The following is a 15182-nucleotide window of genomic DNA, read 5'->3' as shown; positions in this document are numbered from 1 at the left end:
CCTACTGGCATAAGTGAGGTATATACTCTTTCCTCAAGGAACTCACAGTCTAATGAGGGAAAAACGTAAGTAAATGATGTATTAAAAGTTGAGGTCACAAGAGAAATAGGTTAAAAGATGCTACTAGAATACAAAAGGAAGAACAATTGTAGTGGGGTTGGAAAATGCATCCATGAGTAGGTGGCATTTGAGTTGGGCTTTGGTGGATGAATAGGTGTTTGCTGGGCAGCTGAGGCGAGCAGTCACATGGATGAACGGGTGACTTCAGAGGCACAAGGTATTCAGGGAAAGCTACATGGCTCCTCTTCCTGTTGACTGAGTGGTTCTTCAAGGGAAAGAACATCCTCTTGGGGAGTCTCCTTTCCTTTCTTCCACCTCTTCTTTACCCCAGCCTCACGGAGGGCATGTCAACTTCAGGAAAGTGAAACTGGAGAGTGGCTCAGATAGGGAGGAGATTTCTCTGCCTTGCTTAGCCAGCCTGCCTCTTTCTTTCCTTCTTTCCTTTCTTTTTTCCCTCCTCCTTCCCTCCTTTCTTTTATATATTTAAAAAAATATTCATTATTCATTTATTTGGCTGCGCTGGGTCCTGGTTGCAGCATACAGGATCTTCCATCTTTGTTGCAGCATGTAGGATTTAGTTCCCTGACCAGAGATCAAACCTGGGCCCTCTGCATTGGGAGCATGGAGTTTTAGCCACAGGACCACCAGGGAAGTCCCTCTTTTATATATTTTTTAAAGCTTTGGGAGGTCTTGGGATTTTAAGCTGCTGGGGCGGATCCAGGAGTCAGGAGGACTCTCAGTTGGATTTCTCAACCAAGTCACTGCTTGGAGCCCAACCAGCTGGTGAAGCTCTGATGCAATAGGCTTTCAGGAAGCCTCTGGAAATGGGCTCCCTAAGGCCTGTGGTCTGAATTTAGATTTAGATACACCCGGGAACTGCCGGCTCCAGAGGTGTTACTGACCCCCTCGTCCCCCAGTTCTTACCTGGGTTTCGTGTTCACCCTCAGAAGAGGAGGAGAAATGCCCTGTCTCTTCAGCCCCTCCTCCCATCCTTACCCATAGCAGGGACTAGACCTAGGTCTTCATTGCAGCTGGTCTCTGGCAAAATTCCTGAAGCTGCTGAAAATAGAAACTTGTGGGTCTCACCTGTAATTATGACATGCAAAACACCATTATCTTTTCACTCATGGGCACCAAGGAGTGAAATAAACACAGGTCACCTCTCCCAGCTGGGTTGCAGTTAGCAGTGGGCCTGCAGTCGAGGTGCTAATGAACTTGGTGGCCCCCTAAACCAGGCCCCTAGGATGTACCCAGTGCTGAGCAGTCACTAGAAATAAAACACAAGCCACCTACACATATAATTTTACCTTTTGTGGTAGCCACCTTTGAAAAGTTAAATGAGATTAATGTTACCAGCATAATTAACTTAACCCACTATATCTCAAGTGGTATCATTTATCATTTCACTTGTAATTAGGAGAGAAAAACTATTAATGAAATATTTTTTCCCATATTAAGTTGTCAAAATTCAGTGTAAATTTTACTCCTAGAGAACATATATGAATTCAGACCGGGCACATTTTAAGTGCTCAATAATCCCATGTGACTAATGGTTCCTGTATTGGACAAATCACAGCTTACAGGTGGAAAAACTGAAGCGCCAGCCAGGTGAAGGGGGCGTGGCGGGGGCGTGGTTAGGAAGCTGGGAGGCGGGGTCTCTTGGGGAGCCTGCCCGACTGCACCCTCTAGCGTCCACCCAACCTCGCTGCAGCCAGCGCCGCCCGCGCACCGGGTCCTGGCTGCTGACACAGGCCTTGGAACAGGACTGGCCCCTCCTCAGAGCAGCCGCACTAGAAGCCAAGGCAGCAGGAGGCTTGCTGCCCCACCTGCTTACTTGGAGGAAGGAAGGACGCAAATGCGGTCAGCCTCTTTTCTCCCTAGGACAGGGGCTCAGCCCAGGAGTGTTTGTCCACGAGTCACCAGGAGAAAGATTCAAGGCTGGTGCTGCAAGAGAAACGACACAGACTGCCTGTTTTCTTTTGCCCGCTTCCACTCCCCTGTGTCTTGCTCTGCCCCAGACAGAACAAGCCAGTCTCATCTGGGCCCTCCCATACCTTGAAGTGCAAATTCACGGCCTCGCCCCTCCAGCCTCCTCCCCAGCTTTGGCCTTTTATCAGCAGTTGGTTCCTCCCACCTCTCCCATCATCTCCCCTCCAAGTGTTTCTGAGTCTGCTTGGCCTAGCAAGCTTTGGAGTTCTGGGTTGATGAAAGCGTTTTGGAGCAATGGGATGAAATGTCTACCCACGCCGGCAGCTGGCGTTGAGCTGTGATTAATGGGACATTCGAGCCCTCAGTTCCAGGAGACTCGCTGGTCGGCGGATAGAACTACACCATTAAAAAAAAGGCTTTAATTTGCAGGCAATACTGTCTGGGTTAAATATTTTCACAGGGCTCCCCAGCTACGTGTTTACTTTTTTTTTTTTTCTGTTCCAATTTAGCACATTAAGAACAATAACAGAGTAACTGAGAACCAGAGAGATGGCTTCTAGGGCTACACTAACTCCCTCCCCCACTTTTCCAGTACTGTGAATAAAATGTCATCTTTGAGGCTCTCAGAAGGCTGTTGCTTGTCTAATCCGAGCCCTGCTTGGTCATGATGCTCTTGAAGCCCAGTAAGAGCTTGAATCAATTGCCCTCCCCCGGTACGTCTGTTCTGCACCCCATCTTTCACTGGAGATGAAAGTTAAGATTTTCTGGTAAATGAAGCCTGGGGTGTTTGCCTGACAATAGGGCCAAGGGGCCATTTCTGCTGGGAAGTGGGAGTGTTGGCTTTGTCATTGCAGAAAGCCTTGCTTTTTGTCAGCCATCTTTCCCAGCCAGGTGATCGTCAATAAGTTGGTTTGTTGGCTTAATTAGTAACGGAAGGGTCTCTGGGGAACAGCGTTTCACTGTCTCTGTTCCCTTGAGGCTGCCTGCTTCAGGCCGAGAGCCTCCAGGAGAGAGAACTGGAGTAAGGTTCTTCGTAAATATTTCATCTGAGCCTTTGGGCAGCACACACAGGCCTGTGCAAGGGGTAACTGAGAGTGCTGTGTGTGTTGTTAGTTGCTTAGTTGTGTCTGACTTTTTGGGACCCCATAGATTGTAGCCCACCAGGCTCCTCTGTCCGTGGAATTCTCCAGGCCAAGAGTACAGGAGTGGGTAGCCATTCCCTTCTCCAGGGGATCTTCCTGACCCAGGGACTGAACCTGGGTCTCCTGCATTGCAGGCAGATGCTTTATCATTTGAGCCACCAATAAGCCCGACTGGGAGGGCTGATGGAGCTTTATTTGAAATTCGTGGGCCCCTTCGTGGCTTCACAGTGAGAGTCCCAGGGGGAAGGTTGTCTTGCAATACTGGTGAGAAGTTTAATGTTGGGGCGGGGCGTTGTGCAGAGGAAGTGGTCACCAGCTAGGAGCACCTCGGTGGCCTCCATCTCTGCCCATGGACTCGGGTACTGAAAGCGCCCTGGGGAGTTCCCAGCCCCACCTGCCCCAGACAAGCTTCTGCTCCCCAGAAGCCTCAGTTCTTTGTCTCTGAGATGCAGATGATGGAGATGGCCTTGCCTCCTCCCAGCCTGGTCGAGCATGACCCCTACCTACAGTGCCTGGAATCTGCCGCGTGCCCTAGAGCTGACCTGTGGGGTCGAGCCTCCGGTGGCTTCTTAAGTCCTCCTTGTCATTCAGTGTGGCTTCCACCTGCCATCTTCTTAGCAGACTGCCTTGGCCCTGTGTGGGAATGAAGGATTCCTCTTCAGAAAGTGGACTTCCTCTTGCTCACCCCCCCACCTTTTTGTGTCACTTATTATGCCCCATCTGTATGCCACAAGGAGCCATGAGAACAGGCCCTGTGTCTCCAGCCAGTTGGAGGACCAAGGGGACTGGAGTATTCTGGGCACACCCTGTACACCTGGCCTGATGCCAGGCCCCGAGGACATGTAGAAGTCTCCTGGGCTGAGGCTTACGGGGAGCAGAGCACCGGCTAGTGGACACGTGGGCACAAGCATTTGCACAGTTACATTTGCTCCCTGTTTGTCGGGTGCAGGGTGTGATGAGGCTCGCAGGGCTCGTAGACAACGAGTTTCCATGTTCTTCCAGGGAATGCTGCAGCACCTTCTCTGACTCCATTGCCTTTCTTGGGAGGAGGGGAGTGTTCGCCCATATGGTGAGGCTTCCCCATCTCAGAGAGGGACACAGGGTTTTTCGACCGGGGACGTCTAGACGCAGGGATCCTAGACGATCAGACCCCAAAGGGGCCCAGAGTGGTCCCTCCACCGCCCGACCCTCTCTGAAATACACCCCGCCCTTTTAAAACTTGTGGTAAAACACAGACACAGCATAGACGTGGCCATCTCAGCCATTTCTAAGCGTGCAGTTCAGTTTTTCTAAGCGTGCAGTTCAGTTGTATTCAGTACATTCACACTGTTACGCAACCAGTCATCTCCACTCTTTTCATCTAAGTTCGGCTTTTGCTCCTAGGGGATTTCTACAGCCATAAATCCCCCCAACCCTGGATTTTTACCTGGCACCCCAGGGGGACTTTGACATCTTTGTAATTGCCTTGAACTTGCTATGGCAGTTCAGTTCAGTCCAGTTGCTCAGTTGTGTCCAACTCTTTGCAACCCCATGGGCTGCAGCACGCCAGGCCTCCCTGTCCATCACCAGCTCCTAGAGTTTACTCATGTCCAGTGAGTCGGTGATGCCATCCAACCATCTCATCCTCTGTCGTCCCTTTCTCCTCCCGCCTTCAATCTTTCCCAGCATCAGGGTCTTGTCAAAGGAGTCAGCTCTTTGCATCAGGTGGCCAAAGGATTTGAGTTTCAGCTTTAGCACAATCCTTCCGATGAATATTCAGGACTGATTTCCCTTAGGATGGACTGGTTGGATCTCCTTACAGTCCAAGGGACTCTCAAGAGTCTTTTCCAACACCACAGTTCAAAAGCATCCATTCTTCAGCACTCAGCTTTCTTTGTAGTCCAACTCTCACATCCATACATGACTACTGGAAAAACCATAGCCTTGACTAGACGGACCTTTGTTGGCAAAGTTTTTTAATATGATGTCTAGGTTGGTCATAATTTTCTTCCAAGGAGCAAATGTCTTTTAATTTGATGGCTGCAGTCACCATCTGCAGTGGTTTTGGAGCCCAGGAAAATAAAGTCAGCCATTGTTTCCACTATTTCCCCATCTATTTGCCATGAAGTGATGGGACCAGATGCCATGATCTTCGTTTTCTAAATGTTGAGCTATAAGCCAACTTCTTCCTCTTCTCTCTCCTCTTCCTTCTTCTCTCCTCTTTCACCTTCATCAAGAGGCTCCTTAGTTCCTCTTCACTTTCTGCCATAAGGGTGGTGTCATCTGCATATCTGAGGTTATTGATATTTCTCCCGGCAATCTTGATTCCAGCTTGTGCTTCATCCCGCCCAGCATTTCTCATGAGGTACTCTACATATAAGTTAAATAAGCGGGGTGACAATATACAGCCTTGACATACTCCTTTCCCGATTTGGACCCAGTCTGTTGTTCCACTTCTAACTGTTGCTTCCTGAGCTGCATACGTATTTCTCAAGAGGAAGGTAAGGTGGTCTGGTATTCCCATCTCTTTCAGAATTTTCCACAGTTTGTTGTGATCCACACAGTCGAAAGCTTTGGCATAGTCAATAAAGCAGAAATAGATGTTTTTCTGGAACTCTCTTGCTTTTTCCATGATCCAGCGGATGTTGGCAATTTGATCTCTGGTTCCTCTGCCTTTTCTAAATACATCTTGAACATCTGGAAGTTCATGGTTCATGTACTGCTGAAGCCTGGCTTAGAGAATTTTGAGCACTACTTTGCTAGCGTGTGAGTTGAGTGCAATTGTGTGATAGTTTGAGCATTCTTTGGCATTGCCTTTCTTTAGGATTGAAATGAGAACTGACCTTTTCCAGTCCTCTGGCCACTGCTGAGATTTCCAAATTTGCTGGCATATTGAGTGCAGCACTTTCACATCATCATCTTTTAGGATTTGAAATAGCTCAACTGGAATTCCATCACCTCCACTAGCTTTGTTCGTAGTGATGCTTTCTAAGGCCCACTTGACTTCACATTCCAGGATGTCTGGCTCTAGGTGAGTGATCACACCATCATGATTATCTGGGTTGTGAAGATCTTTTTTGTATAGTTCTTCTGTGTATTTTTGCCACCTCTTCTTAAATTTCTGCTTCTGTTAGGTCCATACCATTTCTAACCTTTATTGTGTCCATCTTTGCATGAAATGTTCCCTTGGTGTCTCTAATTTTCTTGAAGAGATCTCTAGTCTTTCCCATCCTATTGTTTTCCACTATTTCTTTGCACTGATCACTGAGGAAGGCTTTCTTATCTCTTCTTGCTATTCTTTGGAACTCTGCATTCAAATGGGTATATCTTTCCTTTTCTCTTTTGCCTTTTGCTTCTCTTCTTTCACAGCTATTTGTAAGGCCTCCTCAGACAACCATTTTGCTTTTTTGCATTTCTTTTCCATGGGGATGGTCTTGATCCCTGCCTCCTGTACAATGTCACGAACCTCATTCCATAGTTCATCAAGCACTCTATCTATCAGATCTAATCCCTTGAATCTATTTCTCACTTCCACTGTATAATCACAAGGGATTTGATTTAGGTCATACCTGAATGGTCTAGTGGTTTTCCCTACTTTCTTCAATTTAAGTCTGAATTTGGCAATAAGGAGTTCATGATCTGAGCCACAGTCAGCTCCTGGTCTTGTTTTTGCTGACTGTATAGAGCTTCTCCATCTTTGGCTGCAAAGAATATAATCAGTCTGATTTCAGTGTTGGCCATCTGGTGATGTCCATGTGTAGAGTCTTCTCTTGTGTTGTTGGAAGAGGGTGTTTGCTATGACCAGTGTGTTCTCTTGGCAAAACTCTGTTAGCCTTTGCCCTGCTTCATTCTGTACTCCAAGGGCAAATTTGCCTGTTACTCCAGGTGTTTCTTGACTCCCTACCTTTGCATTCCAGTCCCCTATAATGAAAAGGATGTATTTTGGGGGTGTTAGTTCTAGAAGGTCTTGTAGGTCTTCATCGAACTGTTCAACTTCAGCTTCTTTGGCATTAGTGGTTGGGGCATAGAGTTGAATTACTGTGATACTGAATGGTTTGCCTTGGAAATGAACAGATATCATTCTGTCATTTTTGAGATTGCATCCAAGTACTACATTTTGGACTCTTGTTGACTATAATGGCTACTCCATTTCTTCTAAAGGATTCCTGCCCACAGTAGTAGCTATAATGGTCATCTGAGTTAAATTCACCCATTCCAGTCCATTTTAGTTCACTGATTCCTAAAATGTTGATGTTCACTCTTGCCATCTCCTGTTTGACCACTTCCAACTTACCTTGATTCATGGACCTAACATTCCAGGTTCCTATGCAATATTGCTCTTTACAGCATCAGACTTTACTTCCATCACCAGTCACATCGATGACTGAGTGTTGTTTTTGCTTTGGCTCCATCTCTTCATTCTTTCTGGAGTTATTTCTCCACTGATCTCCAGTAGCATATTGGTCACCTACTGATCTGAGGAGTTCATCGTTCAGTGTCCTATGGCAAAAGTACATGCTACTGACTTTTAAAGGGTAACGCTCTAAGTCAGCCCTTTAATTCAGCTGACTGAGTATCGTCAAGAAATCAAAGCAGAGGCGGGGGGCCCTACTTTGGAGCCGTGAGGTCTCCCTAAAGGAGACTGGAAACTCAGTGATGGATTCCTTCCACACAGTCCTAAAAGATGCCCATCAGCCCTGACTTTGACAGCCACAGATATTACTCACTCAACCTTCAAGACAATGGCAGGAAAACATGTTTTTCCACCCATGGTTTCTTGATAGTTCCCCCCCCCCGCACCAAGTAAAATTTATCTTTTTTATTTCCTAAACACATCCCTCAAATTCTCCCCACCTTGCTTTTCTTCTCTGTACAGCTGGGAGTGCCAGGCCTGCCCTGCCCACCTCCCAGGGTTCAGGGTCAATTGTTGAGCTCTGTGGTCAAGCTCAAGATGGACTCCTGGTCACATCCTGGTCACATCCCAGCTCCAGCAGACGTGGGACCCAGGGAAAGTTACTTACCACCCCCAGGCCTCGGTTTCACCATTTATAAAATGGTCTGCGCAGCCCCTGGCCCAGCTTGAGTGCTTGATGAACTGCAGCTGCAGTTAGAATGACTGTGGTGGGGTTTTTGATGCTGCAGTGGACCGATGCTGCCTCCCATGTGCTCCGGCCTTGAGGAACTCTGTTCAAAGGCAGGATCCATGCCTGATACGCCCATCTCAGGGTCCTGCCATCCAGTGAGCCCCAGAACCCTCAGGAAGGGCCCCCCTGAACTGCTCCCCCCAGAGGGGCCAGGATGCATCCAGGCTCTGCTAGAATGCCAGCTTTGCCAGAAACCGCTTCCCTGGTGGCTCAGATAGTAAAGAATCTGCCTGCAGTGCAGGAAGCCTGGGTTCGACCCCTAGGTCAGGAAGATTCCCTGGAGAAGGAAATGGCAACCCGTTCCAGTACTCTTGCCTGGAGAATCCCATGGAAAGAGGAGCCTGGCAGGCTATAGTCCATGGGGTCAGAAAGAGTCAGACACGACTGAGTGACTAACACACTTATTTGCCTCCAGCGTTAGCAGGTGTGTGTACATCTGTGTACACAACCAGGACCACCACCACCACGGCGGGAAGACCCACTCCTCCCACACCGATGCCCACTCTGAGCCAGGCCGAGGGAAGGAAGAGGACTCTAAAGCCTCGCATGTCTGCCTATGGGGACACGTGAGAAGGGCTGGGAAAGCTGAAGCCTTCCCAGGCAGACCTCGGAGCCCCTGGCCGTCACCTCCTAGCAGTTGTGTTGACCGTCCTTGTCCCATCCCCGATATGGTCCCTTCCTCTCCATAAACGTTTGTTAACATCAGGCGGAGGAGGAATTAGGAGTTTGGCATCTTGTGGATCTTAAAGAATACAAATCACCAACATGTTCTGAGGCCATTTCATACCATGGTTCTGAGCAACGGTTTGGTTTTCACTGAGGCGAATGGATTCTAAAGGGACTGATCCTGGGAATTTGCTGGCAGTCCAATGTTTAGGGCTCAGTGCTTTCACTGCCAGGGCCCAGGGTTCGATCCAGGCTCAGGGAACTAAGATCCTGCAGGCTGTGCAGTGCAGCCAAAAAAAACCCACAAAGATGTGAAAGGACCGACCCTGAGCTCAGAGCCCAGAGCTTCCCAGAGGCGGCTCGTTTCCACGATGAAAAGAAAAGGAATGCTGTAGGGAAAGGATGCGTTGCCTGTCGAGGCAGCCAGCAAGGCCACGCTCATGACCATGTTGTCCTCCCGCCCTCCCCAGGCCCTTCCTCCCCTTGCTGCCCCCAGGAAGTTGTGAGACGGGGCCAGATGATCGGGTCCAAGGGCCGGCTTTGCCGCCAGATCCTCCTGGTCGGCTTCCTCCCTGGTGAAGCGGGACGAATACAGGCGAGGTGTCTGATTAAAAACAAAAGTGTCCCACGTCTAGGGACCTTCTTGTGGTTGTCCCCAATGCTGGCAGGTCAGGAGTTAAGCCTTTTGGAACCACACGGCCCCTAGCATGGGGTTCTGCCCCACAGACACTGATGCCACGTGTTATCAGCTCAGTTCCCTGGGCAGCTGTCTTAGCACTGTACACTGGACAGCTTCAAAAACAGAAATGTATTCTCTCACAGTTCTGGGAGGCTGAACATCTGAGGTCAAGGTGTCAGCAGGCCTGGCTCCTTCCGAGGCCTCTCTCGTTGGCCCATCGACAGCCGTCTTCTCCTTCTTCTTCTCTTCTTCTCAGGTGGCCTTTCCTCTGGGTCTGTGTCCCAAGCTCCTCTATTCAAGGGCACCAGTCAGATTGGTTTTTAAATTCTTTTGGCCGGACTGCACCATATGGGAACTTAGTTCCCTGACCAGGGATCAAACTCTTGCCCCCCGCCCCCTTGCAGGGAAAGTGCAGAGTCCTCACCATTGCCAGGGAATTCCCATAGCCTCATTTATCTTAATGATCACTCTGAGGGTTGTGTCTCCAAATACAGCCACATCCTGAGGTCCAGGAGTTAGGAGGTCAGCGTGTGAATTTGTAGGGAGTAGTTCAGTCCGTGACAGCAGCTGGCCCTCTCCGCTGACCTCTCTGGACATGTGGACGCTCACCGCCAGCAGAACAGCCTCAGGTCTCAGCGGAAGGAGTGAAGAGTGAGGGTGGGTGGGTGCGGTGAGACCCCCCACATCGCAGCCCCCGCTGCACATGGGTGGCTGCCTTGGAAGCCAAAGGCAGGAGGCAGAAGGAGAGACCTCTGAGACAAACCACAGCTCTCCCTCCCTGCAGATGTTGGCTGGGAGACTCACAACTGAGAGGAGCATGGCAAATACAAAGCCTTGAGAGCAGCTGAACTGAGCAAAGGATCACAGACGAGCCTTTTAGTGCAGGAAATACGTAGGTGGATGTGTGCAGTCTGCAGGGTGTCTTAGATCGAGCCTGGGAGCCCTGGGGTGGGAGTAGGGTTGTGGGGGGTGGAAGGCGCTGGGGGCCAGTGGAAACTGACAACCATGTTACATAGTGACTTGCTGGTTTCCACTTATGAGGATCAACCAATAGGTAAAGCGGAACAGAAAGTGGAGAGGGTAAACCCTGACCCTGTGAAAGTCATGGTTCCCACGCAGGACAGAAGCCCATGTGGAAGGGGGAGGGGAGGAGAGGGAGATTAAAAGGGGGATTAATAACTTAATCTCCCAGAGAATCAAGAGATCCCTGTCATGTTGCTGGACTGAGACATAGAAGATTCTTATGTGTTTATTTTAATTTTGAATAAAACTACAGAGTTCCACATTTGAAGTTACAAAAAGATTTACAGTAAAAACTCGCCACATGACCCTTGTCTTTCTGTGGCCAATGTTATCATTTCCCAAGAAGTCATTCCGAGTATGAACAACATGCATAGATTTTCTCTTTTTTTCACAAACAGTAACAAACTCTGCATGCTATCCTGCACCTTTTCTTTTCACTTAAAAATACATCTTGAAGATTATTTTGCATTGGTCGCAGTGACAGATGTCTGGGTTGTTCATTATTACAGACAATAGTGCAGGCAGTGGTCTGTGTGCCGTGCTACATCACTTCAGTCGTGTCTGACCCTTTGAGACCCTATGGACTGTAGCCCACCAGGCTCTTCTGTCCATGGGACTCTCCAGGAGTGGGTTGCCATGCCCTTCTCGGAATCTTCCCGACCCAGGGATCAAGCCAGGGTCTCCTGTGTCTTCTGAGTCGCAAGTGGATTCTTTACCTTTGAGCCACTGGGGAAGCCTGGAAGTGGTTGTGCTGTACACAAGCTATTTGCACAGGTGGGAGCGTCTCTAGATGTGTTTCTAGAAGTAGGGTTGCTGTGTCCATGGCAACATGTTTGTAATTTTGAAAGATCTTCCCAATCCCCCCCTCCAACCTGGAGTTTAGAAAAGGAACTTTTCTATAATTTAAATTTCTGTAAATTTAAATGTATGTAAACTTAAAGTCATAAAGTAAAAACAGTGACATGTATAAAACTAATAAAACCTGGGAAGAAACTGAAGAAAGAGGAACTGCCAGGGAAAATATGTGAACTGCATTGAATATCTTTCCTAATGGGGGTTCAGTACATAATGTTTAGGATTCATAAATGTTAAGAAGCAATTCAAGAGACTTCCCTGGCGGTCCAGTGGTTAAGACTCTGTGCTCCCAGTTCAGGGGGCTCAGGTTCAGTCCCCTCGTTGGGTACTAAATCCCCCACACTGCACAGTGTGGCCAAAAAAAATTTTTTTTAAGATGATAAGATGTTAAAAAGAAAAAAAGCAGTTCAAGGTGGTTACCTCTGGGACGAGGGTGGAAAACCCTTTGTTGTGTTTTATAATTTTATTTATGTTTGGCTATTTGGGTCTTCGGGAGAAGGCGATGGCACCCCACTCCAGTACTCTTGCCTGGAAAATCCCATGGGCAGAGGAGCCTGGTAGGCTGCAGTCCATGGGGTCATGAAGAGTCGGACACGACTGAGCAACTTCCCTTTCACTTTTCACTTTCATGCATTGGAGAAGGACATGGCAACCCACTCCAGTGTTCTTGCCTGGAGAATCCCAGGGACAGGGGAGCCTGGTGGGCTGCCGTCTATGGGGTCACACAGTATCGGACATGACTGAAGTGACTTAGCAGCAGCGGCAGCATTTGGGTCTTCATTGCTGCTCCAGCTTCTCTCTAGTTGCAGAGAGCAGGACTTACTCTCTAGGGGCAGTGCTCAGGCTTCTCTTGTTGCGGGCTCTAGAGCACACAGACTGCAGTAGCTGGGGTAGGTGGGCTCAGTAGTCACAGCTCCTGGCTTTAGAGCACAGGCTCAGTAGTTGTGACACAGAGCTCTGTGGCATGAGGGATCTTCTCTGACCAGGGATCGAACTTGTGTCTCCTGCATTGGCAGGGGGATTCTTTACTGCTGAGACACCAGGGAAGCCAGAAAACCCTTTGCTTTCATTTTCTGTTCTGTATGCTTCAAAAGGGCTTCCTTGGTGGCTCAGTGATAGAGAGTCCACCAGCAATGCGGGAGACACAGGAGATGTGGATTCGATCCTGGAGCTGGAAAACTCCTCTGGAGGAGGACATGGCACCCCACTCCCATATTCTTGCCTGGAGAATCCCATGGACAGAGGAGCCTGGTGGGCTACAGTCCATGGGGTCACAAAGAGTCGGACACGACTGAAGCAATGTAGCGTGCATGCAGGGTCAGTCTTCTGTGCAGGCATTAGGGGAAAACTCCATGGAGAGCACGCGTTTGCATGCCTTCAGTTGCCTGGGACTTTACTATGCACACTGGATACATCCTCTTGGTGCTAATTCCAGATCCACACAGTGCTGCCAACCACAGGGTTTCTCAGAGGCCAAACAAGAAGGGATTCCTTAAAAGTTTCTGGATGCCTGTTCTAAGGATAAAATCAGAATGTGGTGCCTGAAAGAGGAAAGAAATGCTCAGAACACGGGGCGTGCGCTGCAGTCAGGGTGACAGTTTGGCTGGGAGCTGATGAGGGTGATGAGTAGAAGGGTTTCAGCCTCCAATCTTGTACAAACCCTGCTGGGCACTCGATGAGGGCCTCATTCCCGTTCATTTTATGTGGCCGTTTTCTCCACGTTTCCGATTCTGGAGGTCAGGATAGACCTTGCAGTGCGAGGCGGCTGCTCCTGACTCCACTTGGGAAGCACCCACCCTTCCTCGTGGTACACAGACTAAGGGTCCCCCTCCTCTCCGGGGTCCCCCTCCCTGCGGGGGTCCTACACACACTGGGGACAGCTCATCACCGTGAGCTGTCAGGTCTCTCTGGCCACTGGTGGGGGACACTTGGGGGACAGTCCTCCGACCTGCTGGGAGGCCATGGGAGGCCATGGGAGGTGGGGAGCCCTCCCCTGCACCCTGTCCACCCCATCTCCAGCCCGGCCTCTGTCTTGCAGGTGTCCCCGCGGCCGCCATGGGCAAGCAAAACAGCAAGCTGCGACCGGAAGTGCTGCAGGACCTGCGGGAGAACACGGAGTTCACGGACCATGAGCTGCAGGAGTGGTACAAGGGCTTCCTCAAGGACTGCCCCACCGGCCACCTGACCGTGGACGAGTTCAAGAAGATCTATGCCAACTTCTTCCCCTACGGCGACGCTTCCAAGTTCGCCGAGCACGTCTTCCGCACCTTCGACACCAATGGCGACGGCACCATCGACTTCAGGGAGTTCATCATCGCACTGAGCGTGACCTCGCGGGGCAAGCTGGAGCAGAAGCTCAAGTGGGCCTTCAGCATGTATGACCTCGACGGCAACGGCTACATCAGCCGCAGTGAGATGTTGGAGATCGTGCAGGTGCGCCCGGGGGGCGGGGCTGGCACCGGGGGCGGGGCCTCAGCAGACCGCGTCCACTCGGGGACCATGCGCGACTCCTCGGCCCGCCTCTGGACCTTTGGGGCCACGTGGCTGCCTGCCCCTCTATCTTGCCCTTCAGAAAATGACTGTCACCTGACCAGCGGGCCCTTACAGATGGTGATGAGACAAGCCATTGTTGGGCCTCCCAGGTGGTGGCAGCAGCGGTTTAGTCTCTAAGCCCTGTCTGACTCTTGCAACCCCATGGGCTGTGTAGCCTGCAGGCTCCTCTGTCCATAGCATTCTCGAGGCAAGAATACTGGAGTGGGTTGTCATTTCTTTCTCCAGGGGGGATCTTCCCAACCCAGGAATTGAACCCGGGTCTCCCGTATTACAGGCAGATTCTTTACCGCCTGAGCTATGGTGGAGCTAGTGGTAAAGAACGCACCTGCCAATGCAGGAGAAGGACCATTGTTTACCTATCATTGGTGGTACAAAGCCCTGGCCTACAAGCAGCTGATGAGCTGTGGTCTTCCCAGTTCTAAGGGGAGGGGTTGTCATTCTCAGCATTTCACAAACTCTGAGACTAGGTATGGTTGGGGGGTTGGTGGTGCGAGGGTATGATTTCCTGAGAGTTACCAGTTATTGTTCAGTTGCTTAGTTATGTCCAACTCTTTGAAACCCTGTGGATGGCAGTATGCCAGGCTTCCCTGTCCTTCACTATCTCTCAAGAGTTTGCTCTAACTCATGTCCATTGAGTCAGTGATGCCATCCAACCATCTTGTCCTCTGTCATCCCCTTCTCTTCCTGCCCTCAATCTTTCCCAGCATCAGGGTCTTTTCCAATGAGTCGGCTCTTCACATCAGGTGGCCAAAGTAATGGAGCTGGGAATTATAAAGGAGAGGACCCTTGACACTTGCGAAAGGCACTGCCAAGACCTTTTCATATTCCCCTATTTAAGAATGCAATAGACAGCTTGTCATGTCCTCAGGAACACACAGTTGTAAAGCCAGACTGAGACATTAGTGGTGACGGAATAAGCTCTGGCCCAGGAAGCGCCACTTCAGAAAGCTCTTCTCTCCTGTCAATGACTCTGGCGGGGGAAGCTGTTTTCTGGCAAGAAACCAAGTTTTGTTCACTTCCCCAGGTTCCCAGGTGTGTGGTAGAGAGCCACAGAGCCTCTGCTCCCTGGGTCCCCACCCCCTGCACCCCCACTCCTGGAGCCTGGGGACTCAGTTCTAGAATTCCTCAGAGGAGGTGTTCTCTAGTCCACAC

General features: G+C 49.9%; 1 protein-coding gene across 3 annotated transcripts in view; it reads left to right on the top strand.

The window, feature by feature from the left end:
* The window catches only part of HPCAL1 (hippocalcin like 1), a 123184-nt gene that overhangs the window by 103218 nt on the left and 4784 nt on the right, over nucleotides 1-15182 (top strand). For all 3 annotated transcript variants that reach the window (XM_018055663.1, XM_018055664.1, XM_018055665.1), the window contains exon 3: nucleotides 13516-13910. In XM_018055663.1, coding sequence (XP_017911152.1) covers nucleotides 13533-13910 — 378 coding nt within the window. In that variant the 5' untranslated portion in view covers nucleotides 13516-13532. The remainder of the gene's footprint in view (nucleotides 1-13515; nucleotides 13911-15182) is intronic.

The sequence above is a fragment of the Capra hircus genome, chromosome 11 (assembly GCF_001704415.2).
Source record: "Capra hircus breed San Clemente chromosome 11, ASM170441v1, whole genome shotgun sequence".
In the NCBI taxonomy this organism is placed as follows: Eukaryota; Metazoa; Chordata; class Mammalia; order Artiodactyla; family Bovidae; genus Capra; species Capra hircus.
This window is presented reverse-complemented; position numbering and strand designations above follow the sequence as displayed.